We start from the raw sequence: 26,783 nt of genomic DNA on the forward strand, positions 1-26,783 counted from the left end.
CCACTGTACTCTAGTCAGTGTATTTCAAAGGAGCAGGATGGGCATTCCTCAGTGCTGTGTCAGATGAAAATGTTGGGGTTGATTAATTGAATTAGTCTGAGTGCAAAAATGGGCTGAAGAGTCAGAAGCAGTTGCTGGGAATCAGCAACAGTTTAGAACTACGAGAGCTTTCATTGCATTAATTTCCTTCTTTTGTAAGAAGAGGACAAGAATAGTCGTGCAGTGCAGTGAACAACTGGTTGCTTAATTCCTTAAGGTCCCTTAAGTACTTAGTAATTAAAATGAAGAGCGTTTAACAACAATGAAAAAGTAGGCTTTATTAAGATAACGTCGTCATTATTTTTTTTTGTTGTTGTTTTTGGAATTTCCTGGTATAAACAGGTTTTCATTTCCTCCTTCATGAGTAATTTGACAGGTGGCAACTTTCTTGGCAAGTTATTCTCCAAATACTTGCACTGTTACGTCAGGACTCCAAGTTAGTCTTTCAGCAGATAAAAGCTTTGATGGAATGAAGAGGGCTGTTGTAGGTACCAGTCTGTTTATCCAGTTTTGATCCCTAGGGAAAAAAAATCCTTAAATATGTAGGATTGCAACACGTACTGCTCAATACAAGGAGCTAAGGCAGGGCATACATTTTGGCTTACGATAGTTTGATCTCCCTGCTTCTAGTCCTTTCTAAGTTCAGATGTTTATCCAAAACCTTGCTTGGTTTCAATTACTTCTTAATTTGTGCAAACATAATATTTCTTAACTCGTGATGTTCCCAGTTGTTCTGGGTGGCAAGATCCAGTGCTGTGAAGAACGTGTAAAAGTGTTTCTGTAATCACAATGCGTTTGCAGGCAAGCACAAAAAGCCTGGCTGCTGCTGTAGATGATGTATGCAGGTATACAGATGCAACAGCAGGACCTTATTACAGTGAGGACTGCTTCTCATGTGCAGATTTCCTTTCCCAATGGAAAGGAGAGGATCTCCTTATTTTTGAGCTTTTTCCTCACTGCTTTTATGACAGTACGTGCAAGCACACACCAAAGGTGGTAGGTGTTTTATTTCAAAACTAGGAATTATTTTTTTCAGTGAGACAAAAAGCAGGAGGGAATTCTTGTGATGTAAACGTGTATTTTTGCAGCTCATTTATTATTTGGATTGTAAAGTAATCTTTGCTATATTTTTATGGGTAGGAAACTGAAACTGTATTATCACAGTTCTTTGACATTATGTCCCCCAGTATTATTGTAAGAGTTGCTGCTGAAGGCCTTCATTCACACATTTCACTCAGTAGATGCTTGTAACAAAAGCTAAAGTAGCCTTTGCTGTCTGCTGACTTAAGCTAGGAAGTCTGTGGGTTCAGCCTTGGCCTGCTGGTATTGCCTTAATACCACTGATCTGATCACATTGCTGAATGCACGCCTGTACTATTTAATGATGGTGTGTTTTAGTCCTTACCGGATTTTGAACTCTGGGCATTGGATTTCCAGACAGGTGATTTTCAACAAATCTGTAACCAACCTGGATATGTATCAATTCCTTTGAGGGTTTTCAAATTTAAATCCAGGCTGTTCAACATAAATTTACTGTCTGAGGGCAGAGATTATCAACTGGACTTTCAGAACTTGAATTACTGACCAGTGCACTGCTCCAGTCTGCTCTCTCCCTTCAAGGTGTCAGGACCCCATTATTTCAGTAGAAGTAACAGTTGGACCCAATGAGTGATGGTTCTGCAGCATTTTTGTCTCTGCACCCTAATGCTATCATACAGGGTAAGTCAGAAGGCATGCAGATGTGCTTTTCAGGGCAACCCTCCTCTCAGCCTCCTACCCCTGAAAAAAGACCCCAAAACAGAGCCTACATACTGAGGAAACTTTTCCGCAGGCACAGGGGAAATTAAGACAATGCTAACTGTCAAATACTATGACACGTGATTTTTATTTTTATATTTTTTTAGGAAAGGGAACTCAAGTCACGGGACAAGAAATTTGTTATTGGCTTGTTGCTTTTGTTTGTGTAAATAGCAACCCCTGAAGTATGGGAATAGACTGGTAGAAAGATTTTTCCAGCAGCGTGAAGCTTTCTGGTATTGTGCCAGATTGAGAGGGCTTAATGGCAGTGCCATGTAATGAGCTATAAGGACTCATCTGTCCCTGGTGCCACAGCTCTGAGGGCATGGAGCAGCTCTCTTGGCTTCACCAGAAACGGAGTGGTTGTGTCCAGAACCCTCTGGAGTCGCCGGTGCTCTCTGCTCGCTTCTCCAGTTTTGCTTAGCACCCTCTGTGTGTTGCAGGAAATACACGTGAACTGTAACCTTATTCTTGCAAGGAGAACTCCTTCACATGCTCTCAAAGGCTGAGCAAGGAGAATTCATAGCTCAGAAGTTGTCCCAGTTTTTTGTGGGCTATTAGATAGTAATTTTGAGGAGCACCTCTGGAAGGAGACTGAATTTACCAGATAGGAATGGATAAAATGGGAAGTGCAGTGGATGGACTAGGTAGATGGACTTCTCGAGGGAAGCATTCATTTAAAAAATTGTCCTGCTTCACTGAGACATACCAGCTGGATACTTGCTCGCTGTGTGCATTGAGTATTGTTGGTAGGATTTTCACCAGAGCTGTCATCTGCAGTAGCTGAGCTGCTCTGTACCAAGTACAAAGAGAAATTAGGAGAAGCAAGCAAGTAATTTGAATCCCTTTGGTTCAGTGGGGTGTAAAGTCACGGAGAGAAGTGCTTAAAAACTCAAAAGACCAGTAGAAACTTAGGGGCAAGAAGGGGGGTGTTCCTGCCCTTTCTTTTTTAATCTTAGTAGCTGTGTCCTGTTGGTACTGATGAGAACACCAGCTTAAATTACAGGATGTTGCAATTTCTCTGCGTGGCCTGAGGTGGCCCAGTGTGAAAAGTACTGAACTGTATAAGCCACCAATGGGTGGGACACAGTACAGGAGTACAGTAATACAGTCGGTACAGTAGAATGCGTTTATCCAGTTTTTCCTGAACACTTTCATATGTAGCCTGTATGATAGGAATGAAAAGCTGCCCCAGGAGTGTTTGAATACTGAAAATACTTACACTGCTGTTCTTCTGATGAGCTCATAAACCTGCTCTCTTTCGTGGCAGAACTCTAGCTGGTAGTTAAAAACAACAACAAAAAACACAACAGAAAGACCTGTTTACTCCTTGACTGTTTTCATTCTTTCATTAGGATAAACAGGATATTTTATTCTATGCATGAGTAATCTCTTATGCAGGAGGGATTTCCTGGTAATGGTTTTGGAGGGAGTACCTACTTCGTGGTTAGTGGTTGAGTTTAATGGCCATTGCAGTACAGGCGTTTTTCTAGTGCCTGATTAAAAAATACTTGTAGGGAAGACACCTAGTGGACAAGTGCTGAAATGTAAGTAGAGCCACTAAAAGTTGGTGCCCCTATGCAGGTAGTTAGGTGGGGAAACCATGGTGGAAGTGCGTGTTCTGTATAGAAATACCTTTCTGTAGGCAAGACCTATACATAAAATCTGGAGGAAAGTCAGAGACTTCTCAGGCTTGTCTTTTGAAGAGAAGTGTGTAGCACCCTGGTTCATCTGTTACCTTTGAACAAACCACAGCTACAGTTCGCTGATATCCAAAGCCGGTTGTGTCCTTCAGCAGTGCAGTGAGTGTGTTTTCATTCTTGCATCACTTCAAGCAGTTTCATCATTTGATCCCTTTGCAGTTACCAAAAAAATTGTAGTCTTCAGGTAACACCTACAGAATATTACGAATTTCTCATCTGGCTGCAGCTGTGGTTGTGTTTGCTGCCCAAAGCTCCCACTAACACATGAGAAGTGGCGTAGGCTTTGGGGCTCACAGTTTAATAAAGAAGCTGTGGAAAAGTCAAATAAAAGACAGGAATGGTGGAGAGAGGGGAGGAGGTCACCTGAACTTTTTGCCTTAACAGAAGGAGTTGGTTTGTTATTTGCCTTTGAGACTGAGTAGTAGGGTGATAGGAGCAGACAAGCAAATAAAGGGGCATTCAGAAAGTGTCTGTAGCTTTACCTGGAGTTTCTCAGTGTTGTGCTAATGAGCCTCCATCCCTCAATACCCTTCTTTCTTTGCTCCACTCTTACTGTTCCCATCCCCTCCTCTATCCTCTTTTACATCAGTGTGTGCCTCCCTTCCCTTTACTTCCTTTGTGTACTTGTAGCCTTTCTGTTTCTTTTTGTCTTCTCCCCTCCCCAGGATGGAGGATATAGTTTCTGTTTCTGTTTTCGTGTGTCCTTCCTGTAAGTACTTATCTTTTGTTCGTTGCAAGTTCCAGAAGGGCTTCCAATTTCTTGTTTGCTGTAAGAAACAGAGCGTACAGCACTAGTGTTGTCTGTGCTTGCATCTGCACTCATCAATGAGGATTTGCTGCTGCAATTTGTCAGTCGAAGCCATGCTTGCTTCAGGAGGTTTATTGTTTCTGGTGTGTATATTTTTATTCAGCTTTGAACGTCAACACTGTCTCTGTGAGCAATTGCTATACGTTTTGAAAAAAGACACCAAAAAACGAGAAGGGAGATAGAGGGGAGGAAACATTCCTAGTTGTTTTCTTCAGCTTTGTTTTCAGTTTTAAAGAAATCCCCACTTGCCCAAGCAGGCCTTACTCAAAGAGCTGAGAGCAGTAGTCAGTGTACTTCCCCCTCATGCAGTGGCTGTTCTGGTTTAAACACCATGTTCATTAACTTGCTGCCTGCTGCTTAGTTATGTAGTAACTGGCATGCCCTTGAAACTTTCAATTTATTGCTTAGTGACTTCTAGAGGAAGAACGGAGCAGGAACTATCAACAGCTGACAGACTGCTGGAAAAAGAAATGGTCATTCTTAATTTAATACAACTCATTTCAAACTTTCTTTGCTCTCTCTCATTTTTGTTAGTAAACAAAATCATCATCATTGTCTCTCCTTGTCTTGTAGTTTTGCCAATTTGAGAATTTACCCTCATGGATTAGTGTTGGTGGATCTGCAAAGCTACAATGATCAAACAAAAGGAAAAGAGGAAACCGATCGGGTATGAACCTTACTGTGTTTACCAAACTGCATAGGCAGTCACTTCTTTTTTCCAGGTCTATCAAAATCTATATCTAGATTAATAGATCTAATCTATATCTTCATAAAATGTTTTAAAATATCTAAGCTTGTTCAAACCTAGTGCTTACAGACAAGGAATAGTAGTGCTATATGAATATGCGCAGATGTGCATGTCCCGAGTCTCAAATTCTTTGCTGTAAAAGTTGTAAAGCCCTAACAGCCTCAGTTAGGGCTCAGTTCCCTTCCTATACTCAGGGCAGTGAGAGAGAAGGGATGCTTAACCCACAACCTGGTGTACTAGTGTAGGATTTTCTTCTCTAATGTGGGAAATGGTGAGCCTTTATTTTAAAACTTCTTCGCCATGGAGAAATAATTTCTTCTCATCCAACATGAAAGCTTCAGAGCTGAGATATTTGGGGATAATGAAACCTTTCCAGGATTCTTGTGCTCCCCCTTTGGGTTGCAGCTTAAAGGTCTGGCTGTTAACCTGGAGGACAATTGAATATAATGATGACAGCTGCTACGGTATGCACATTCTTGCTAGTAATGAAGCTAAGGCAATTAGCTAAGGCTAATTATTCATGGACTTCATGTTATATTGCAAAATCTTTCACTGCAGGTGCTACTTTTTATTGCCTTCCAACTAGTCTAATTTAACAGATGTTTTACATCAGGTGATCACTTCTATAAATTCCACCTCTCATTTGCTATTTTTTCAGCTTCTAGACAAAGTAGAAGAAAGAATGAAAGAATTATTTCATGGCAACATAAAAAGGGTAAAACGGTAAGTTCACGCATATATTTCCATATGTGTCTCTTGGTTGCTTAGTTGCTAAAGATAATAAACAAATTATACTGTATAATTTGCTATACAGCTGTGAATAAGGAGCCTGAAATAAGAATTTTTGCGTATTTTTTCTCCTAATATTTTTAAATTGGTTTATTGAAGATGCTGTGAAGTTTCTCATTATGTTCAGCTTGATCTTCAGTGTTGTTACTTTGGGCAAGGATTATTTCTTTTAACTATTTTCTGCAACAGTTTCATGAAGCAGTGTGAGAAAAGGCAGACAGAAGGCAAGAGCTGGGGAGCCGAGGGTGGCAGCAGGACAGGCCAGGGCATGGACCTTACCAGGCCCTGTCCCACAGCTACTGAACGGGCCAAGCAGGGCAGGTGATGGCCAGGGCCAGCCACAGCACTGTGGCTGCCAGGCAGGGCCAGGGTGCTGAGGCAGCCCCGTGGCCAAGCTGTGTGTCAGGAATGGCAAAAGACACGGCCAGGCCCAGGCCTAGCTGCAACCCAGCTCAGGCAAGGGCCAGGGCCAGAGCTGAGGTGCAAGCCCCTGGCATGTGGAGGAGGCCCTCCTGCAGCTCTGTCACACACGGGTCTGTTCCAGCAGCCAGAGCAGGGTTAGCCAGCATAACCCCACAGAGCTGGCCTTGAGTATGGGCAGCCAAAGCCCCAGTGGGAATGTATGTGTGTGCTTGTGGCCCTCCAAGAAGATAGAAATGCTTTGTAGCCATTTTTTTTATGTGTCACTGAAAGAAGATAATAACATGTTGTGCTTTGCAAATCTTCCCTCAGTTTGGTTTACTTAAATACAAGATTATATGTCAAACTGGGGGGATTGTTAACAGTGGGTTTTTGACTAGTGCGGAGAAAACATTCACACCAGTTGTTCCCCAGGGGTCTGGAAAGGGCACAGCTCACTTAAGTGTCTTCACAGTGACTAGCACCTTGGAGCAGAGGGAGCATTTGCTGTGGACATGAACTTCACTAGGTGATGCAGCAGTGTAAAATCAACAAGATATACCTTAAAGACAAGAAGCAAACTACAAAATGGGAAAACAACTAAGCAGTGCTGCAGCAGAAGACTCTGAAGGTTATAGGAGACTACATTTAAAGTGATAGTGATTTGAAAGTGTTGCTATACATTGCATATTGTATTTTGCATTGTGTGTAAAACAGAGAGGTAGTTAGTTGTTTTGCTTTACTTTGTCCTGGTAAAGCCTTACCTGGAGTACAGTGTGCAAATACAGATCATTTTGTGTATGTGTGTATGAAGGAAACGCTTTCTTGGAGGGCATTTTAATGCTGCAATATTATGTTGAGAGTTTGTGGAATCCCTGTGATAGGAACTTGTTAAGCATGGGTCAGGAAAAAGTCTGAGGTGATCTAGATTCATGTGGTTACCTTAGTATAGGAAGATGAACCTCTTAGAACAATGGATATGGTATGGATCTTGTAACACATGCCTCAACTTTTTTTAAATTTGCTTTGCATCCTTCTGGTGTTTGCTTCACACATCAGTTCTATCGGAATTACTGCTGCTGCAAATCATTTCTGCCTTTTTCCTTGACCTTGTGAATAGAAGCTCTTGTTGTCAGCATGTGCTGCCATCGTGTGGTTCAGTGAGGGTACAAAATATTTCTGATAAGTTCATAGATAGTCACTAGTGAATTTGCAGGAAGCTTGTCTGTCTGGTTTTCTCCTGCACCCTCACCTGAAAAAAAAACTAAATTTCTGGAGTGTATGTACGGGAAATTTGATGAACTGCATGCCTGCATGTTTTGCATAAAATGGAATTCAATCAGTTTGGTCAGTCGCTTGCATTTCAAGTATATTTTGTCTTTTCAGGTGTAATACTGATTTGAATCATACTTGTATTGGAATTAAAAAGAAAAAACAAAACAGCCTGCTTGCCCAGGTGCTTAAACCACATTAAAAAAGTATTGCAAGCTATCAGTTGAGATTTTACAATATGTGGATATCAAGGATTGTGCTTAAATACTGCAAACTTGGCTCAGTTTGAAGCACTGTAGTAGTTCACTTCTGTGTATGCATATGTGTTTAAAATATCTCTCAGTACAACTTTAGAAGGGTGAGACACTAATTTCAAAGAAATAGCATTCTTAGCTGAACAGAAGGTGGGAAGATGTTTTGTCATTGTTTTTTGTCATAAAAACAATTTTTGTATTGTGTCAATTACTAGTCGTGAACTAATTATTCTGCAGAAACTACTGTGTTAAGTAAATCCCTTCTCTTAGGGTAGAGGTACGCTCATATGCACACTGTGAACTTTGTTGTACATAAAGAATGACCAACTGATATTTCATCGGTGCATTAGCAAGTTATGTATATTCAACGTCTCATAGGTTTCTTAAATTCCTTGAGCATTTGATCTTATAAATCCTCATTTACTCTTGTAAATACTTTCTATTTATTAAGCATAGTCGACAGGTTGTTAACAAGAAATAGAAAAAATAAACTTTATCAAATGTTTGGTAATTCCTCTTCTCCTTCTTATTTTTTTCCAGATTGCCAGCCATTTTGAGAGGAGGCGCCATTGATAGGTATTGGCCCACAGCTGATGGACGCTTGGTGGAGTATGACATAGATGAAGTTGTTTATGATGAAGATTCACCTTTTCAGAATATTAAGATTCTACATTCAAAACAGTTTGGGAATATTCTTATCCTCAGTGGGGATGTTAGTAAGTACTGTCTCACTGGAGGATCTTTGGCGTGAACTAATCAGAAATGTTTTCTCTGTTGCTTTGTCACAGTTTTAACAGATTACTAAGGGTCATGGTAATGATATATGAAGCTCCATATATGCATGTACATCTCTGCATTTAAATCAGAAATGCTGACCAGACGTAAAATCCAGAGTACAAACAAGATTTTTTTTTCTTTTTCCAAAGTTTCTTTCTTGCTCTGGAAAGTAGTACAGGAGAATTAAAGTTAGTGTGTTCTCTACCACAGCTTGCTAACCCCGTCACTCATTTGATCTTTTACCTGTCTGTTGCAAGAGCAGCCTCTTGAGCAACCTCTCTTTGACAATGAACCAAACTACATTATCAGTCTTCAAAACACAGTGGAATTCTCAAGCAGCATCCAGAAGTGGAAACTGGTGGTGGTGGTGGGGATAATCCTGCTGCTCTCTTCTCTATCTGTGATGATGGAATTACCTCCTCAGTGAAATCAGCCATAACAGCTGTATCTTAACTCATTTAGCTGCTATGTTGTTGAACTTCTTCTGCCTCTTTCTTCTCCAAAATACTCAGTTGAACTCTCAGTTAATAATAAAAGGTGACCCAACCTTTATGGGTGGTTCTTTATGTGTAGTACTCTGCTGACCTATGTATGATTGAAGGTGAACCTTGGAGAACATATGTTACTGTTCTTGTAAACTGTGTAAGGATGCTATTTACTAGAAAACCTAGATATAAAGGAGTATGTTTTGTAAAGCCCCTTAATATTTATGTTGAAAAGTACTGACTGAAGTAGATGGGGTTGTTCCTGTCTGAGGTTAGGATAGCTAATTTGAGGCTAACAGCAGAGTAATTAAGAATTTTACCTGTAGCTTTTTGAAATCACCAGAAATACCTCTAAGCATTCAATTTAGCTTTCTGCAGCTGTCAAGGGGACTTACGGAATTCTGTGCAGATGGCAGCTGTGAGTGTTAATACTTAAGTCATCAGCAAAGTATTCTCTAATTCAGTTTGTATTGTATCTGAATTGCCAAATTAGGTATCCAATACTTCTGGCCAGAAATTTTCATCTGAGCTTCATATGGAAATGAGGTTTTGTTTGAACACTGTCACAGCATGCCTCATAAAAAGGGACGTACGCCATTACTTACTTACCTTCCACAGGATTTGAAAATATTGCTCTATGTTATTCTTTTACCGTGCAATTAAGTGCTGATTGGCAGGCATAATATTAGGGTATGTTTTGCGCAGCGGCACATCATTGCTTTGTAGCTCAGATCTGTTATTACAGCTGAAGAAAGTTATTGCCTGGTTTGAAGCTAATGGCAAACAAGTCATCAGAAGTCATGCTTCGGGGCCCTTCAGCAGTTAGGTATTAATGGTCATGCTTATGCTTCTGTGCAGGGAGCCACAGGGGTGCATCTAGGTTGGTCTTTTTAGTTGGGGTCCAGAGTGTGCTTCCAAAAGTCTCCTGATTGTCCTTTGCTACACTACTCTGAGGTAAAAATTCATGGAAGTGTGCCAAGCGTGGACATCAAGTCTTAAGTACCAACTGTTCTACTCTGCAAATGTGCTTCTCTTGGCACATAGTATGTTCTAATGCGGATGTAGCTGTTGTTGGGTTTTCACTGAGAACTGCAGAAATCCTGTATGGGATGCTTTCATTAGCTCTGGTAAATCACAGGCCTCCTTAGTATCTGACCTGTGTCTCAGAGAGCTGGGTTGTTTGTGTAGATGCTCTTGGTCTGTATGATATCACCTGTGGATTAATGAGAATAATTAAAGATGTTTTTGTCCAACTCTTTTTCTCTTTCTCTTTCTTCCATTCAGATCTGGCAGAGAGTGACCTGGCATATACCCAAGCCATAATGGGCAGTGGAAAGGAAAACTATGCTGGCAAAGAAGTGCTAATCCTAGGAGGTGGTGATGGGGGTATACTATATGAGATAGTCAAACTGAAGCCAAAGATGGTTACTATGGTAGAGATATCCTTTGACAAATGACTGATTGTTCATTTCAACATTGTGCATTCTGCATTTTCTCTGACGTCGTAGTGTTAAGCACAACTATCAGGCTCTAATTTGCATGAGGAGATAGGGTTTACATTGAAATTTATATTTTGTGTGCTTGGATAAGCCAATGACTACATCTTTTTGCATCTGTCGTGTGCTTTCAACTTCCCAACCAATACAATAATTATTGTGTAGCACTTTACACAGGACTGCGAAGGAACACTTCTCTCATCTGTCTGTGATGTTTTGTTACCACAGAAGATGAGTCCATCAAGTCAGTGGCTTTTCCTTTGTGTATTTTTTTTCTCTTATTTTTTTTTTTATTAAAAAATTCTTAGAAGCAAAGTAAATTAACAATAGGAATGTCATTGCTTGGTGAATTGTACTGTTGGCAGTATGACCAACTCTTTCCCTATCTTACAAATACTGATATAAATCAGGTATTTAAAGTTCTGTAGTTGAAATAGTTTGTAACATTAACCACTGTTAGCCATTTGAAATGTTGATCATCCTAGTTTTTGGGCGCCCCTTGCTAGAAACAAAAATGGTGGTTTTGAAAATGTAGTCCTTATCTACTTTAGCTTTATGTTTTTTTGTTGTTTTGTTTTTGTTTTTTAATATGCTATCCTATTGTTCAAATTTCAAACATGAACAGTAATAGTAACCCACAATGCCAGAAATTGTTTTAAAAAAAAAAAACACACACATCTTGAAGCTCTAACTGAACTGGGGACAAATAACTAAGTTTGGCTACTGTGATGTGTAGCTAAAATTTACATATTATTATCCCTTTGTAAATTTCACCTTTTTGAGAATTTCTTTCTGAAGAAAAGGGAACAGTTACCTGTGTTATTTCTGGAATGTAGAATGCCTTAACTGTCTTCAAACATTGACCAAATGGTGATTGACGGGTGTAAAAAATACATGCGTAAAACATGCGGAGATGTCTTAGACAATCTGAAAGGAGAATGCTATCAGGTAATTTTTACTATGCTTTCATCAAAAGTAATACTTCAAATGTAATTGCCTCTAGGTTGGAAGTTTGGTGTGGGAAAGTTTTTTTTGAGGAGAAGCCTTTTGATTTTTTTTCTTAATTTTGGGAAGGATTTGTTTCCATTTGTAATGATATTTCTAAACTTTAGTTGCTGTCAGTGGGGTTTGTTTTGGAAGTATACATTAGCTTCAAAATACTTTTAAGTTTCCACTTGTAAAATAATTATTTATATCCCTTAAGGAATATGAAATATGAGAATATTTGTTGCCATAACTTAACAAATGAAGAGGAAATAACGGTAAGGATGCAGTGTTAAACATAAATTCTTTAAATTGATAAAAAGGAGAAGAAATGTGTATTGTTAGGTTTCCTGCCGCTACTGAGAATATCTGAATCGGTAATACATTTTTTAAACATTGTTTTTAATTTGCAGACAAAATTTATTACCATTACATTCCTAGTGTACTAATAAATAGATAAATGCATGCAGCCCTGTGGTTAAGGATTTTACGTGTAAGATCTCACAGAGCTTTCAAACTGGCCCAGGTGTGATCTGACATGTTTATTGGTAGCCCTTTTCCATTTTCATCACTGTGCCTTGAAGTTTTTGTAAATACTAGTTTACAGGTGTGAGTTTAAAAATGCTTGTAGAAAGTTAACAGAGAACTCACATGATACTTTGCATGAGTCAGTGGCCCTTCATACAAATACCTCATTTTACTGGTGTGTTGGGAGACTGAAATGTCACTGTCAGAACAGTGGTCACCCAATATTGGAAATTCAGTCCTGTGGTGCGTTGCACTTCTCACAATTCCTGCAGCTGTTTGTTTTCTTTATATGATGTGAAAAGTTGAAAATGGAGCCTGAAGTTAAATCCATGTTTCATATTGTACTTTTTTTTTCCCTACTTGGTCCATGTGAATCCGTGTTTGTTCCTTTTACCTGGTCAGTTCTAGGGTATTTTGAGGACTAAATGCAATACTTCATTCTTTTAGGTTCTAATTGAAGACTGTATTCCTGTACTGAAGAGGTATGCCAAAGAAGGAAGGATGTTTGATTATGTAATTAATGATCTGACAGCTGTTCCAATCTCCACATCTCCAGAAGAAGGTTAATTTTCTAATTTATCTTCCTAAACTTCTGAGTATTTTCTCCATTTTCCTACTGCATAATAATTGGCAATTTGCATAAAAAGTACCTTGATTCTTGTCTTTCTTAATAGTAATCTGAGGAGCAGTGAACGACAATAACACATTTGTTCCTTTTGAATTTTTTTCTTAAGTATTAGAAAAAATTAACAATAGCATAGAATGCTTTTAAACTGTGCACTTACATGAACTTGTGTAACTCTTGGGGAGTTTACATTCCAGTAGCCCATCCTCCCCAACCCTCCAAGTTAATTAAAATTTTAATTAAAACAAAACAAAATTTAGGGAAATTATTCTCAAGAAAACTAGAGAATACTTGATTCTACCATCACTACCATTGTGTATGGGGTGGGGTTTGATTGTTTTCCTTTTTGTGGTGTTTTTTTCTATGTTTTTTAAAACTGTAGGGTAGCTACTCTATTGAAATGGTGGACATGTTGCAAATCTTGACTGCATAACAGTAAACAAGCCAGTGATGTTTTTTAATCATACTCTATACGCAGATTCCACGTGGGAATTCTTGCGGTTGATTCTTGACCTCTCAATGAAGGTCCTGAAACAAGATGGAAAATATTTCACACAGGTATGATATCTGAATGTAAAGTATTGCTGTATATGTATTGCAATCAGGTACTTTAAAAAAAGAAAAAGAAAAAAGCTAACTTAAAATCTAATAGGAAGCTGTTTTTTTTCCTTTTAATAATTCGTTTGGGATTTTTGCATGGGGGCTTTCCAAACTAACCTTTCTTTTTTCATTTTCAACTGAAATTGTAAAGTCTTTGAACTTAAAAACATAATTTCAAGAATCAGCAAGGCTGATATTTTAGTTGTAAGCAGTTCTCAGAAAAGCAGAACACGTGTACTTCATAAAGATAGATATGGTTTTTAAGCTAGTATCTTCAGTAGTATAGTGTAAGACATGAAAATCTGTGTCATTCATAAAGGTGTAAGGATTTCCCATAGGTACAATGGGATGAGAAGATGAGTCAGTTGGGAGTAAATACTCTCTTCTTGCTTTCTATCCACTTCTAATGCAAATCGCTGATTTGACTTCTGGGAAGCAGATTTTGTTTTAATCCACTTGTTACAATGGTTGGTGTTTTATGAAATGTTTTATACAGTTCAAAGTTTTTTTTTGTGTATCAAGTTTCTAATCCAATTCCATTTAAATATAATTTAAAACTTATACTTGCTACAGTATAGCCACCTCAGGTATAATGTAATTGTGGTAAAGCTTTCCTCTGAAGATATTTTCTATATGTAATTCTGAATATAGAGTGCCACAAAGCTGTGAGCAATTGTACAGAAACATGACAGGACCCAGCAGACGGATGACTGAAATGCCTCTGAAGCCGTATTTCTTTTGTGTCATGCCCATACTTTAACTAGTCTTCTGATGCGTGTAGCATCTAAGTGCAGCATTTTGAAATATCTCGTTAAGCTCTGAAATAACTCTGCTAAAATTACGCATTTGAACACTCATTTAATATTCCAGTCAGAGCTAGCTTTCGGAGGTGTGCAAAGGAATTGGTTTGCTCTTAAATTGGATGGGTTCTTGAGAAATTTGAGTTACAGAAAGAGGGGTGTTCTTTTGGCAACTTTACCGTGGTGCTTAATTTTGAAATGCAGTGGTTTTGTGGGCAAGGTAAATTATCTTGTGGTTGAAATGAGATACAGCTAAAACAGTCCTATCATGCCGTAAATCTTAATGGCTTTTTTATTCTGTTAATAGTGGAAATACTCTGGACAGGTGTTGGCATTGAAAAGAGACTACATCTTTTAGACAGACCAAGCACTTGTGGTGCAGTGTTGCTACCTGTGACATATACAGTGAAACTGTGTATTTCTTTATACATATGTCTTTAGTAGTGGATATGAAAATGGGTGTCTGTGGACTGCTATCTGTCAGATTTTGCAGAAGGACTCCTGGAGGAAGCTTATGCTGGAGTGATGGCCATGCTGCAGCCAGGGACCATGGAGGTGTTTTTTCTGCATCAAGCTGAAACCAGTAGAGGTTGGGACTGGTGCAGCCGTGGCTGGGCTAGACTGGGTTAGACTGTGGGCAGAAGTTCAGACATGACCGATACCGACTTTAGTAGCCAACCACAGTGACACACTGATGTGTTAGTTGTTAAATTACAGGCATTTTTAGCTCTTTGTATGTTGTCTATTTAAGTTACTTTTGTTCCAACTGTTAACTTCCAGGATGCCTGTCCTAGGTAGCAGGCTGCATTTTACTGCTGAAGAAATCAGAAGCCTGTTGAGGAAGCTGTGTTTTTAAAACCCAAGACCTTGTGTGTCATTCCTCCACCTGCTTTCTTGAAGTGCTTGTTGGTTCTGTAAAACAGAAAATATGTTTAATATCATCAAGAAAAGTGACTGAGGGAATGTCCACCTAATTGTTACGGCCTGGCCTTCACTGTGAGGAGGAGATGCCTGATAGGAAAGATGCTGGAAAAGTCATTGTCTTACTGGTTACTGGCAAGTAGCTATGGTTCCTTTTTCTGTCTTGGCATTATGTTGTACTACCGTTTGGATCTTGTCCTCTGTAGCCTGTCTTCTGACAGTTGTGCTTACAGAGGTTACCTTGTGTATCTCATTAGAATGTTATTTATTTCAGTGCTCAAGAAATCCTATATCCAAAAGGAAAACGCTGTTCACAAATTGGCAGACTCGAGTATTGTGTTGCTGCCTGACTCTCTTAAATACCACTGCTAGCAAAAATAAATGGAAATGCTCATCACCTGTTCATTGAGCTGTGAACAAGTTTTGGAAAATGTTACCTTTCAAGCACATAAACTGATTTTGGGGTGTTTTACAGCAGACGACAAGAAGGTGTATTTATGCTATCAGAAGGAGCAAACCACTGCAGGTATCACTCAAGAAAGCTATCAACAGGCAGAGTCTAGACATGTCTAACTGCAGTGCTCTCCAGTCCACAAGTGCAGGCTGAAAAACAGTCTTCAGAATAGCTGGGGATGTTTGGGAAATGAAAACAATTGGTAGTAGGTTGGTAACATGGAAGCAATACAAGTAATATTGCAGGCTATAACTGCTAGAAGAAAATAGTTGTGCACTTCAGCTGTAGCTTTCTGTTCCCATTCAGTAATACTTTCCTCTAGAGTTCTGTGAACTGTTTGCAGTGTAAGTGAGAATTGAGTCTTTTGTTTAGGCCCTGTGATGTAGCTCTGAACTTCCAGATTTTTTTCCTGTTTTTTAATTGTTAAAATTTGATAATTTCATATGCATTAACTAGAAGAAATACTAATACACAAATAATTACTTAATGGTATTTTTGATTGACTTAAAATCCCAAATTCATCAACGTATAAGTGCACAAAAATACCTGGTTTTTACTTAATTGCATTGTGCAGATGGTGTGATGGCTTTTCTTTTCATCTGCGGATGACAAAATGGATGGTGCCATTGCTGTGCTCACTGGCTGTGAGTCTTCTTCTGCAGAGTTTATTCAATAAAGAATATTTGCAGGCTAATTTGATTTTGGTTAGATGTTGCAGGTTTTAATGCAGACACTGTATTTTTTGGATGGTATGTACATTACCAACAAACAAAAAATTTTGAGTAAATCTGCTGATGTTGACAGCTTCCTCTAATCCATATCCTTTCCTCTAATTGAGACCAAAGTGCATTAAGAATGAGGCATGGACCCTGACCTCAGAGCTGAGAAGTGTTCCCGGACCCAGAATTTGCAGTTACCTGTTCAGTGTTTGTATGCAGAGGCAAAAATTTTTTAAATTTTTACTTTTTTTTTTCTTTTACATTTTTTACAAATTTTTTGCATTTTTACAAAAGCCTGCAAAAATTTTGAGGGATGCTCTGGTAATTCCAGGAGTGTGTCAGATTGGAGTTCTGAAAACAACAGTTACCGAAACATGATGTTACACAGTGTGGAGAAAATTGAGAAGACTTAATTTTAAGTACTTTTTTTTAATCTTTGGCAGAGGTTGATCTCAACAACTGTATAAAGGGAAAGTGAGATTTAAAAGTTAAGGTGTGGAGCTGTTTTTATTTTCAGCTACTTATTTCTGAGCAGGACACAGTTGGTGTTTCCATGTGCTTGGCAATCAGCAGTGCAATACAGCAGTGTTCATGCACACTGTTTTTTGAGATTATTGAAATAAAGTTAATTGCAGCTTTTTTTCTTCTTCTTTTTTTTTTTTTTTTTTAATCCACATACTATTCTAACACATAACCTGGGATGCCATGCTGATCCTCAAAGCCGTCTCCCAGTGGTAATGCAGAAGATCCTTTCACCACTAGGTGGAGACTGGTAACTAACATTGTCTAACACTTTATTAAGACTTACAGAGAGACCGTAGCTGTGGAAAGGCTTTTCAGATTATTTATTCGTATTCCTAGGGGATGCAAGAACAGATGTATCCAATTTTAGTATGTAGGAGGGTCTTTTTAGCTTGTTTCAGCTCTGGGGAGGTAGAAAGTACAATTTATGGATTGCATTCTCTGTTGCTATAAGTCTGTGCTTAAATATGTTGGTGAAAAATGCCTATGTAATTGTTGTACGCATCCACCAATAGGAATAACAACGAGAGCACTTGTGCAGATAGTGGCCTTGCTTTTTAACCATGTCATCCACCTTGGGAGTCTTGCAGTCTTTGTAGGACCCGGGTTTTCCAGTGTACAAAGAGTCAGAGGCCTTAACCTACAGATCTTGTAGCCCTGTGTCTGCATGTAGACTTACTCCCACTACACTGATGCCTAAAAATCTCATGGCTTGCTATATTTCTGTTTTTCCTTCTCCTTCCGAAGCTCATGCTTCGAAGTATTCAGTGATCTAATACGGGTCTGTGAAGCCCTCAGCATTGTCTTCTCCAAGGGAAGCAAGTTCTCAAACTGCAGAAGGGAGAGAAGTCTGAGTCAGTGACTGTATCAGAACTCGGTGTATCCCAAGGTCCAGTTTCATCCCTGCTGGACCTTTCCAGTGTCTTGTTTTTGAACGCATACATTTTGATGCTGTTACACCTTCTAAAAGCTAGTATAACTTCTAGGTTGCCCAAGTGATTTTCTAACTTCCATGAAATACCTACTTGTAAATACTAGTGTGTATGTTTTTTTGCTGAACCATCACTAATCCTATGCCCTCCGCATAGCACTCCAGGATTGTCCAGCCACTGTGATGCTATGCTCTGCAAGGTGCTGAGACTGACTGTGAGTTGTCAATATGTGGCAGTGGAGTACACGTGGCTATGGAAATGCCTTTTTCTGTGCTAAATTTTTGCTCTGCTGATCTAATCCTTTGAGGTTGAGCAAGCTATCATTTTCTGCCTGTTTAAGAAGTGGAACCTTTAAAAATACCTCTGTATGGGAATTTACTCCTTCCTCTTCTGGGTTGTCTCTGCCAGATGAGGTGGAAATGTTCTCAGACCACTCACAGGTTTCATTCAAGCAAACAGCACTTACCACCGGTGCGAGAGATCAGATTTCCCCCACACGCCCAGTCCCTCGCCAAGCTGTCGCACCTTGGGACACTCTCTAATACAGTGTGGCCCTGCCCTCTGAGTGTCCAGACCATGGTTATGTTGCTCCATAGTTAAAATCCTTTTTTGGCTCCTGTGTGGGTTTTCTAATTATCACTTCCAAAGAGGGAGCAGGGTTCTCTGGTCTGAAACATGAAAGGAGACTGGAGGAACGTGTGCATGTCTCTGTGTGCGCCTGTGTGATTTCTTGGCAGTTTGGAAGTTTTTAAGGGGAGGCTTTTCCTTGGGTTACTGAGAGTTTAGTTTTAAACTAATTGATCACTTGGTCAGTGGAGATACCTGCAGTCAGGTTTGCCTCTGTTATCTCTTTAAAAGCTGTCCCTGTCATCCAAAACTCGAGCCTAGGTTTGATGCTAGGACTTCAGTGCTCCATGTATCTTCTTGCTTCTTAGTCACTCTGAAGTGAGGAAGGAAAGAAACCTTGGCCATGTCCAAATCCATCCTTTGACATTACAAAATAAAAATAGAAAACCATGTTAAATTAAAAGTAAAAATTAACCTTCTCTAGTGCACTGTGGCAGAGAAAATTTCCAGTCACAATGGCATGTAGGGTAAGGTACATAAAAATGATGTCAAAGAAATGGACAGGTATGGAGAGAGGGACCCTTCCATCTGTTTTCAAATCACTGGTTTACTGTCCAAGGTCAGAGGAAGCATAGTGGCCTAGATTGAGCTGAACTAGTTGATGAACACATCCCCTTTACAGGTAACGTTTTAAAGTTAACTGGAATTAATAGGGCTAATTACTTTATTTTAAGGAATAGTTTTTAATTGTCTGCCCAGCACTGTATTTGTTATTTAAATTGTTTTGTGTTGTGTTGTAGAAACTCAAACTAAAACCATTGTGCTCCAGAATTTATACCTTGTGAAAGCGAAGAATAATTGGTGTTGGGAGACAGACACGAGCTGTCAAAATGTGTACAAGCATCGAGCAGACTCTGAATGCAAAGACTGTGAAACAGTTCAGGAATCATCAGTCATGAGCAAGTTAATGAGATCCGTTAATCTCTATGTTGAAAACTACCTCAAATACATCAGTGTCAAAGGAATACTTGTTAAGGATTAAAAAAATAAAAAGGCAACACCACTTGCATTCTCACATTTCTCCTCTGTCAAATTGTTTGATACGGGGGAAAAAAAAAAAAAAGATTAACCAGGGAGGCAGGAAGTGGAATTCGGTAGTTTTTTTTCTTTTTCTGTATGTTGAAAATGGACTGAACAGTGTGGGAGGAAAAAGGCTGAATTTTGCTGATCTCCCTTTAAAAAAAAGAATAATTGGGGACTCATCAGTTTTGAATTTTATTAAACGCTGGTCAGTATTAGCTATTACTTGAGTGTATAGGGGCTGTTTAGAACATAAAATGCATTGGTCTACCATTTAGCTATTTTTGTTAGGCGGGGAACTTTGTGGATTATCTGATTTACCTGACTGATCACTACGTTGCATTCTGGGCATGGTTCCCTGTGTCATATTTTAGTGATGCAAGACCATCTAAATGTGATCTACTGATCTTAAAACTGTAGTCTTAGTTGAAAGATGTTAATAGAAAGTGTTAATAATGGTGATTTTTTTGATACTTTTTCTCATTACTGAAATAAATTAATTGAAGTTTTATAGGCTTTATTTTTTTTTAATTTCTATAGCTTTTTGTTGAGTTAAATTTGAATAATTACAAAAAAAAAAGTGACTCTTCAGAGTTACATTGTCCTGTGGTGTGTGTTCTGAAGGACAGGTTAAGGTATCTTTAACTTTATGTAAGATCTTGATGAGGAGATTGCGAATCTGGGAACTGGGTTTGAAAAAGTAAAAACTGCTTATTGGCAAGTTTCATTGTTCCTGTAATTTGTTTGTCATGCTGTGTGTAGTGATTTGTCTGATGCTGAAGAAGGGAGAAAGGATGAAATACTGAAACAGCAGGCTGAGAAACTGAGTGTAGATACTTATATCTCATTGTGTATCCTATTAAACTTCCTCCATAATGGTGGTATGCTCCATAAATTACCTAGCAGTGGTTTCTATTTATGACTCAAATTGCACACACGGGTTGTTTTTTTTTTCCTTTCTTTTCCATTCAGTCTGGTGTTGAAACAAAATTATATGTTTGTAAAGGGAGGCTGAACAAAATAACTGCTGCAGTCCCCTGGATAATAATAGGTTACTAAATAAGCGTTTCAGTAGTCTGTTGTGCTTTGAGCAGTTGTGCTGAGTTAATGCTCAAATCTTACCTTTTTACAAATCTCCTCTGTTCTCTGAAACGTTATGGAAATCATTAAACCTGTCCAAAACCAAGTGCCATCTTCCTTTAACAAATAACCACGTGGCACGTCATGCCCATACTTACGGCAAAATTGGAATTAAATGCATGTTTTATGCAAGTTTTTTTTTTTTTCAAAGAGAACTTGCAAGAACATAATTTTTTAAAAGTCGCTATGCATAGTATATATTTTTAATTTTACATTTTCTTTTTTCACTTGTGAAAATTTGAGCATGCTGAAAAAAAATCCAGAGGAAGAACAGTGAGATAAAGTGTCTTTTCATTTATTCTGAAAGTATGAAAGTTTAAATACATCATAGTGAAAAATAATACTGCAAGCAAAGAAGTAAAAAAAACAGTTTAAATCCCAAAGTCAGAATGTGCATTACATGCTTTATTTCTGGTTATTATCTGATGTTGTTATATGTAAAAAACAGTGTTGATAGGAGCTGTTTAGGCATATTGGTTTTAATAAGATCTTGGCTTGTTTCAGCCTCTGCCTCATTTGTAAGAGCACGTGTGTTTGTTCGACAAACTTACGTGAATTCCTCACTTCATGAAAATTAATTTCAGTTGTGTTTGTGAGCACTTAATTATTTTAGGACCATTTCTAAACATCTGTGAGCACTGAGAAACAGAAGTTAAACAGAAAAATGCAGATTTCTTAAATAAAGACTGGTCTCTTGGAGCTAAGTTTTGCTGTGTGTTAGCAGAGTGACTTAGGCATGTGAGGTGCAAGCATTTTGGAAGTGTTGAATTAATCCTTTGTTCCTGGGATCCTCATAGAACTAGACCTTTGTTTCGAGTTACAGGTCTAGAAATATTGAATAAGCTGTGTCTGTAAGAGAAACAAAGTTGTCATATATATGTGTGTGTTTAAATATTCTGTTCATATGTTCAGCCAACTTTCAGTGAATCATAATGCTTAAATAATAATTTTCTCTGCTATGTGCTCTTGAATTAGTAGGCTCAAGTACAGATTCTAGTACTTGGGTTTTGGAGGGGAGGCAAGAAACTTGATGAAGATTTTTAATAAAACGTGCATGACTGTCGTATTTCTTTGCCTAATGTGTGTTTGTTCAGTCTGTTGGTGTTCTGTGGGCTCACTCTTAGCTCTAAATCTTCAGCAACACTATGGATATGGATAATCACACCTCTGATTAAATGAGAGCTTTTTCTGTATCAGCATCACAGGTATATGTTGTCATGGCTTGCTTGTTAACACTTAGCCTCAGTCAAGTTTGTGCTTATAACCAGGAGATCTTTTTTTCTGTTCCTTGCCATTTGTAGTCATTGAGATGTGTTTGTATTCCAGGAACTATTTGATTTGTTTATGTAATGTTTATTTGGCTGTCTGGGAAGGAATGCTGTGAGTTTGGTGTGTCTGATATTTCATAGTTGCACCATTAGAGAAAATCATGTAAGCACTAATTTTTGTTTTGGTCAGAAAAAGATATTACTAATATTTTCTTACATGAGATATTACATAGTTCCAAGAAAAAAAAAAAAGATAGCAAGTGCTTCTATTTCAGAAGTCATATCCAGCAGCTCAAGACAGCGTGACCTACAGCCACAGAACTTCTGCACAATTTGATTTGTTTTGTCATACTGCTCTTTGGAATAATTGGTTTAAAATGAATAGATAATGGGATTCTATACTGCCTTTTAATGTTTTAAAACCTACACAATGTTAAATAATTGAGAAAATCTGGATGTTGTAATACTGTTTACGGATACATGTAAGCGATCACAAAGAAAGTAGTTATTGGCTAGATGTTAAAGGTAAACAACACGTGGTGGTCTACTTTAACTAGAAGTGCTAATGTAATGGTTGCTTCTGCTAATGAGAATAGCAGAATTTATTCTATATTTATTCTTTCTTGCAAAGTTACAAATTGTTGTTTGCTGCATGCAGGATGAAGACGAAATGTTCAATATTCACTTTAAATATTAAATGTTAAGAACTGCGTGTGTCTGGTTTTGAAGTATATGGGAGCCTTGTATTGATGTCAGCATACATATTCATCTGCAATTTTGCTGCTTTTATTATAACCAGGACTTTTCTTTTTTCTTTAGGGAAACTGTATCAATCTGACCGATGCCTTGACTCTGTATGAAGAACAGCTTAGCAGGCTTTATTGTCCTGTGGAGTTTTCAAAAGAGATTGTGTGTGTTCCCTCCTACATGGAATTGTATCCTTAAAGACTGAAAAAGGGTAGAGAGTGTTTTAATAAATTGAGCAAGCCTAGACTGCTTGGAGGTAATGAATTTGAATGCAAGAAAACACTTCTAACTTAAACAGTATTAATATAGTTTATTTGCTATGAAAAAGCTGCAGTTTTATTTTTGAAGATTGTTGCAGAAATTATATTTTAAAGATGTCATAAATTCATAGGTAGTGAAATGATCAGCACCTTTCAAGAGCAAGCTGTGTTTTTCTTCATGTTTTGGAGTGTTGCTGAGTAGTTGCTTATGCAGTGTAGAGTAAACTGTATGATGAGGGTAATGCTGCACAGGAGTTCTGATGAGACTGTGTTGTTTTGTTTTTGTTTCCCCCGCAAAACCAAAACAAAATGACAACAACAAAAAACCACCTATCTCTTCCTCTCTCTTCCCCAGTTCCCTGCAAAACCCTTAATAAACTGACATCATACATATGTCTCAAAGTAGATCTTAATAGAAAAAAAATGGATTCATAACAAACATTATTAATTAATGATATTGAAAAAATATTCCAAGTGGTGGGAGGGAGGTATACACATTTCTCTGCAACATTCTCATTCCTAAAAATAACTCTTCAGAACTTCTTCATTTTGTGGGTGATGGGCAACCTATACAAGGAGCTGGAAGTTACAGCTTCAAGCCATGAGCTCCAGAGGGGCATTTTGATCTGCCCTCTTGTGTTTCAATTTGCTTTGGGTCTTACATTGTTGCAGGAAGCACGGCCAAAAGCACGACAGACACCAGTAGAGTCAGATCATGCTCCATTTTATTGCCCAAATAGCCTAACTTTTATAGTGAACTTAACAGGGGTGGATAGTGTCTCACTCAAGATTATTGGTCAAAAACACTCAGACAAACAACTAGAAGAAAACAACCCCACCTGCAAGAAAACAACCCCCTTGTGATTAGCAGTCACATAGACCTTGTCCTTGAAGCCAGCTGCTGGCAACAGTATTTTTCTGAATTCCTCAATTGGGCGATGTGGGAACACTGTCATGGGAACTTCTCATAGTTGCCCTGGTAGCTTGGTTTGCTCAGCTATAGCAAACCATGGGATTTTCGCTGTTTCAAAACATCCCTCAACATTACATGCCACTTGTTTGTGATCTCCCAGGAAATACTTCTGTGTAGTAATGCCTGCTGTGGCTGTCCATTTTGTAATACAAGAAGTCTTTCCAGGATCTGGTTATCCATAATATATTAAGTCAGTGAAACTCTTGACACAGCCTTTCTTCTATTTCATGTGTTCATTTTGCCTTCCTTCTCTGTCTAAAATCTCAATACTGTTTAATACCATAGCTTGCTGTTCTGGACACCATACTGACTATAACAAGCTCCTGTTTCTCATTATTTTCATGTCTGCATCGAAACTCAGATTTGATCTTAACATTTTCAAGACAAAAAGGAAACAGTGAAATAAAATATATATGAAGATACTTACCCTTGTAATTTACAACCAGATAAATTGTTTAAGATCCTTTTGCCTTCACAACTGCAGGCCTTAAATATGCAAAGTGCCTGTAAATGAATTAAGTAGAAAATTGTACTTCTTTCCTTTGAAAAATGCACTTATTTCTAGTATGTAGGCTGGCAGACAAGAAATATTTTTATCAGAAAAAAATAAAACCATTAAATAGGTATAACAGAGCTTGAAAGTGAACAGTTCTTAGAGAAGTGAGGCAAGCTCTTTTAGTTTTCTTTTTCTGACTAAATTAAGAACGTTATGATATAGTAGTGTAGATACAAGAATATTTAAAAAAGTAATTAAATGACTTCAGATTAACCCAAAGGAAGATACATATTTAAAAAAAAAAAATACATATATATGTATATAATACACCTTCTTAACTCTGACTATAAATTTGGTTTTGGACTTCTGATATCCATTTATCTGCATTTTGAGTACATGTTATCACCTTTTTTGAAATGTAGATTTTGAAACAAAGTATGAATCCCAATAGAAGATTATACCTACGTGATATTTCACGGATGACAGAGATGTGGTTGCTTACGGTAGAATTACTAGAACTAATTAAAAAATAAGGGTTTTATTTCTTTCTTCAGAAAGTCACTTATGTGATGTTCATTTAGTGCCTGAAATCTCTTGAGCAATTGTATGAGTCTTTTGACTTATGCAAATGCTCATTTTCATAATCTGACCAAAAATTAGCTTTATGGGTACCTGAATGCAGCCAAAAATGCTAAAGGAATCTTATCATATTTTATAGTTGCTTGTTTTCCCTACTTCCAGAATAGTAGCTGTGTGTAACAGCTGCTTGAAATTCTGGTATTTACTAGTGTTGCCTTGGGGTTCATCTGAAATTCAAGTAGCTATTGACATAAAAGTCAACTCTCTGTTTTAAGGAAAGTGTATTTGTCCCTGAGGTCTCCATCAGGACACTATGATGAACATGCAGGTTCCCATCTGAAGCATGTGTGACCTCATTGTGTAAACAGAGGAGCATATATCTTTATGCGAGTCTATATTGGTTATGCTAAATTTTAAATTCCAGAAATCTGTGACTAACTGCAGCAGTTGCCATAGCTCTAAAAAAGGTGATGTCCATGTCTCATCTTCCTGTCTGCTCCTTTGAAGCTGCTGGAATTATGCACCTGCTGAAGGTCCATATGCCACTGGAGGAGTAGCAAAGAGAGTAGTCACACAGCTGCTAGGTGCTCCGTGGTGTTTGCTTCTAGCTCAGTCTGGGTGACAAAGTTCTGCTTTTTGAAAAGTATTTGGGCACCTGAAGCCAACACCATAGAAGCTTACAGAGGAAAAACCAAGCCAAAATTTAGATTCATCTGTTCAAGTGAGCATTCAGCAGAACCCCTGTTGAGGCAGTCGGGATCCAGTAGACAGTTAAATGATTGCCTAGTAAGATACTTGTTTCAGCTACTGAACATCTCAGTATTACTCATGTGTCTGATTTTGTTGGTGTAGGGCCTCACAAATTTGTCAGCTGGATGTCACTTTCCTATTCAAGATTGCTATCAAGTAAATAAGCAAGAGGTATCCCAGTTTGGTGAATTCCTGATTGAAGAGTTGCAGTTTTAATTGTTCTTCCTGAAGTAATTCTGTAGTTTGTTCAGCGGTTGCAATGCAAAATGTACAGCCTGAAAATCTGCAGCAGGGATGAGGAAACACAGGTGTGCAAAGGGTTTCTATTTCAGTGGAAATGGGGTCCTCTTTTAAACTGGTGAGCAAAAAAGAGGATCCAGAGAGATTTCACTTTCGAGATTTTTGCCTAACCCATCTTTATGACCTATAAGAAGTTTTCAAAATTAAAATATAAGTGAAAAGAATTACTTCCAATTTAACTATGTACTACCTACTTTTTTTTTCCTTGACTGCTCATTTTCTCCAGGTGGGTATTCTACACTATTTGGAAGAAATAAACTGAAGTCTGAACATCAAGATTATTCAAGATTATCCTAAATGTACATGCTGCATGGAGCATATAGGCCTGCCACGTGCTGCATATTGGCATCTTGAACCTTTAAATTATATGCTGTAGATGATCCTGAAACTTAGTCATGCTATTGATTGTGAATTCTTTAAATGTTTTTTATTATTATTTTAATTTAAAAGCAAATGGAAAATGTATATTTTGATGAGCTAGGGTGTTATTTTTGAAAGTCAACTTACAGATGAGTAAGCAGCAAAACTATATGGCTGCTGAATGCACTGAACCTTTAGAATGTGATCCTTTTTAGTTTTTGTAGTTCTTCACAAACTGATTAAAAAAGACATCTTGAGCATTTCATCCCTGAGGGTGGTCCATGGAGTTTTTGTTTGTTTGATTGTTTTTCACCAGATACTTCTTTAACTGATGGTGCTTTTCAAGGATGGAGTTTTTTCTTTCATACTTAAAATTGAACACTGCAGTGCTTCCATATACAGAAGATGGGCATAACATTAAAAAAAAAAAAGTGGGGTGGAGGAAAAACAAAAACAACTTCTGAAAGGATACCCCAAATCCTTCACTGCAAAGGGAAGAAAACTAATTTTAAATTTTATTTACTGTAGTTTCATTCATTCATGATATTTCTGTAATCTCTTCCATAGGAGAAAAGAGTCTTTGACCATTCACCTCATGGACATCTTTAGCT

At 38.1% G+C, this 26,783-nt stretch overlaps 1 protein-coding gene across 1 annotated transcript in view; it reads left to right on the forward strand.

Moving 5' to 3' along the window:
* Positions 1-26,437, forward strand: part of SMS (spermine synthase) — a 44,952-nt gene extending 18,515 nt beyond the window's left edge. Inside the window, exons 3-11 of the mRNA XM_084492521.1 lie at positions 4,921-5,014; positions 5,754-5,818; positions 8,350-8,525; positions 10,356-10,510; positions 11,426-11,515; positions 12,527-12,641; positions 13,183-13,262; positions 22,527-22,642; positions 26,039-26,437. Of these exons, the coding sequence (XP_084348647.1) occupies positions 4,921-5,014; positions 5,754-5,818; positions 8,350-8,525; positions 10,356-10,510; positions 11,426-11,515; positions 12,527-12,641; positions 13,183-13,262; positions 22,527-22,642; positions 26,039-26,069 (922 nt within the window). The 3' untranslated portion in view covers positions 26,070-26,437. The remainder of the gene's footprint in view (positions 1-4,920; positions 5,015-5,753; positions 5,819-8,349; positions 8,526-10,355; positions 10,511-11,425; positions 11,516-12,526; positions 12,642-13,182; positions 13,263-22,526; positions 22,643-26,038) is intronic.
* The last annotated feature ends 346 nt before the right edge of the window (positions 26,438-26,783 follow it).

Source organism: Aythya ferina (genome assembly GCF_964211825.1).
Source record: "Aythya ferina genome assembly, chromosome: 1".
In the NCBI taxonomy this organism is placed as follows: Eukaryota; Metazoa; Chordata; class Aves; order Anseriformes; family Anatidae; genus Aythya; species Aythya ferina.